Source organism: Solanum pennellii, chromosome 5 (genome assembly GCF_001406875.1).
Source record: "Solanum pennellii chromosome 5, SPENNV200".
Taxonomy (NCBI): Eukaryota; Viridiplantae; Streptophyta; class Magnoliopsida; order Solanales; family Solanaceae; genus Solanum; species Solanum pennellii.
Window position 1 is genome coordinate 73574128 of NC_028641.1, and position 3427 is coordinate 73577554.

Consider the following 3427-nt stretch of genomic DNA (forward strand, 5'->3'; position numbering starts at 1 on the left):
TTAAATAAATCTCCAGTCATAGGCTCCAAATATTTTATGATTGAAGGAGATTCATACCCAACATATATCCCAAACCTTCTTTGGGGCCCCATCTTTGTGCGTTGTGGTGGAGAAATTGGGACAATACACCGCACATCCAAAAACTCTAAGATGGGAAATGTTTGGCTCTTGACCAAAAGTCAATTGTAATGGGGAGAATTCATGATAATTGGTCGGCCTTATGCGCACAAGTGCTGCTGCGTGCAAAATAGCATGCCCCCACATAGACACAGATAACTTTGTTCTCATTAGTAATAGTCTAGCTATCAATTGCAGACGTTTAATCAATGATTCTGCTAGACCGTTTTGAGTGTGAACGTGCGCAACTGGATGTTCAACTGTTATACCAGTAGACATACAATAATCATTAAATGCCTGAGATGTAAACTCACCAGCATTATCTAGACGGATTGTCTTTATTGTATAGTCTGGAAATTGTGCTTTCAATCTTATTATTTGAGCCAGCAATCTCGCAAAAGCCATGTTGCGAGCTGATAATAAACACACATGTTACCATCTTGTAGAAGCATCTATCAAGACCATATAATATTTAAAGGGTCCACATGCAGGTCGAATTGGTCCACATATATCACCCTGTATACGTTCCAGAAATGCAGGGAATTCAATTCCAACCTTAACTGTTGATGATTAATGATCAACTTTCCTTGAGAACAAGCAGCACAAGAGAATTCCTTTGATTGAAGGATATTTGGGCTCTTTAAGGTGTGCCCATATGAATTATCAATGATTTTGCGCATAATATTAAATCCGGGATGGCCCAACCAGTCATTCCAAATGATAAAATCATTGAAATTAGTAAAACCTTTTGTTTACTACGGCATGTGATTCAACTGTACTTATACTTGTATAGTACAACCCAGAAGAAAATGCAGATAATTTTTCATGCACAATTTTCTTCTCTACATTAATTGTAGTAATGTAAAGGTATTCAATCTTTCCTTCATTAGCCGTCTCAACATGATAGCCATTTTGGCGAATAACTTTGAAACTTAATAAGTTTCTTTGAGACTTACTACAATATAATGCATTATCAATGCTTAATATTGTCCTTCCAGGTAGTAATAAGGTCGCTCTTCTAGAGCCCTCAATTAATTTTATACTACCTGATATTGTGTTGACATATGCCATTTTCATAACCAAATTAGAAAAGTATTTCTTTTCTTTTAATATTGTGATCAAGAAGGCATACATCTCCATTACTCATCTTGAATCCGACTGACAACTGGGGATTTCTATTAATATTCATTAAAATAAAATACATTAAAAGAAGGAAGAAACAAAATTAACAACGAAAATTTCAATATTTCAACATGAATAACATAATAATTAAAAATACATAAGTAAAATATTATGTAAAATATTAACAGACTTCATTCCCCAGCTAAAAGATCAAATATCAGTTTCGATCTCCAAAGAAGTCATCAACTTCCATATGAGTAATGTCACCAAGGCCATCAAAAACATCATCCTTTAAAGCCAAATTTGCTTCAACATCCTTATCATATTTCTGAGATGTTCCCGGCTTATCATCATCTTTAAGAGTCATATGTGACTCAGCTCGAGCATTGGAAGAGGAAGCACCACTTTTATTTCCTTTCCTTTTAAAGGAATTTTGATAGAGCCTTACAAAATACTCATGTGTGCGACATTCATTCTTCCAATGGCCTTTCATGCCACAACGACGACAATTACTTTTTGAGGGGTTATTTTGAGAACTCATGTTGTTCTCTCTTTTATTATGACCACCAACTTGACGATTAGTGTATCTTCTTTTATCTTTGTCACGTCGCCGTGCATTATTATATCCCCGATGATCATCTCTTTTTACAGATTGATCACGTGCTTCCACCATATTTGCCTCCGGTAATGGAGCAGCTCCAGTGGGACGAGCTTCATGATTTTTCATTAAAAGAGCATTATGTTGCTCAGCCACCAAAAGACATTGAGATTAGTTCAGAATATTTCTGAAAACCCTTTTCACGATATTGATGCTGCAATATCACATTTGAGGCATGGAAAGTAGTAAGTGTCTTTCCCAACATGTCCTCATCTTTTATAGTCTCCCCACATAATTTCAACTGGGAGGTTATTCTGAATACAGCAGAGTTGTATTCAATTACGGTCTTAAAATCTTGAAACCGTAAATGCATCCACTCATAACGAGTTCTTGGCAACACTGTTGCCTTTAGGTGGTCATATCTCCCCTTTAAATCAGTCCAGAATTCAAGTGGATCTTTTACCGTCAAATATTCAATCTTCAGGCCCTCATCAAGATGATGACGAAGGAAAATCATAGCCTTCGCCTTATCTTGACTCGATGCTTCATTTCCCTGAGTAATAGTGGCATCAAGACCTTTAGCAGCCAAGTGAATCTCAGCATCGAGTACCCATGAAAGATAATTCTTTCCAGAAATATCTAATGCCACAAACTCAAGTTTGGATAAATTCGACATAATGAAATTATGAGAGAATATGTGAATTAAATAAAAATATTTATATAATACCTTTGCAAGTAGCAACTTCGTGCTGATAACGTGTTTTAAAGAAAGCTTAGAATATAAGAAGAAAAAGACAAGAAGTATAAGGTAGAGGAGAGAATTTTCTTATTCAAGTGTGTCATACAATGGTGAATGATATCTCTATTTATAGTGTTGAGATATCATAGTCAAAGGTCACCTTGGAATTATACATAGTTATCATCAAGGTTCATATCACCTTGAAATCTTATCACATTGGAAACACTAAATACATGAATCCAATTAATTGTTGGATAACTCTAGTGGATCATCCACATATACAATGGATTTACAACAGTATGATCTTTTTAAATATTGGTGGCCTTTTTTGAGCCACATAATTGTGGTCATTTAGTAGCTTTATGAATTAAATTCGAAGGGGACTTTGAGATAATCTGTGTTGTCCTGCTGCCATGCTTTTATGAGTGAGTTTAAAGAAGTAGGGTGTTGATCGTAATTTTTTTTTAATTTTCCTCTCAATGTACGGATCCCACATTAGAGTTTTGACTAAATTTGGACCGCACTCTTTAGGGTCCATTTCGAGATGGCGCTTCCAACAGGAATTTCTTTCATACTCAGGGCTCGAACTCAAAAACTCTGGTTAAGGGTGATGTTATCTCTTGTATTCAAATTAAAAATCAGAAGAAATAAAACATGAAAAGAAAAAAAGAAAAAACTATTCGAGTCCACAGAGTCCATTGTGTGTCCTTAAGAAATTTATTCCCATCAAGTACCCGAGGTTACAGATTAATTCCTCCCAAGATAAAACGGATTAACCATTAAAGAAGTAGCAGTACCTCAAACTTCAATAATTTCAACGAACTCAAAATGACAGCAACAAATCACGCATA

At 35.4% G+C, this 3427-nt stretch overlaps 2 protein-coding genes across 2 annotated transcripts; both read right to left on the bottom strand.

The window, feature by feature from the left end:
* Window positions 1-1456: 1456 nt before the first annotated feature.
* On the bottom strand, window positions 1457-1966 carry LOC107019761. The gene has a single exon (XM_015220135.1). It carries the CDS (start codon window positions 1964-1966, stop codon window positions 1457-1459), a length of 510 nt encoding a protein of 169 aa, XP_015075621.1.
* A 19-nt stretch (window positions 1967-1985) lies between these two features.
* On the bottom strand, window positions 1986-2513 carry LOC107019762. The gene has a single exon (XM_015220136.1). It carries the CDS (start codon window positions 2511-2513, stop codon window positions 1986-1988), a length of 528 nt encoding a protein of 175 aa, XP_015075622.1.
* Window positions 2514-3427: the final 914 nt, after the last annotated feature.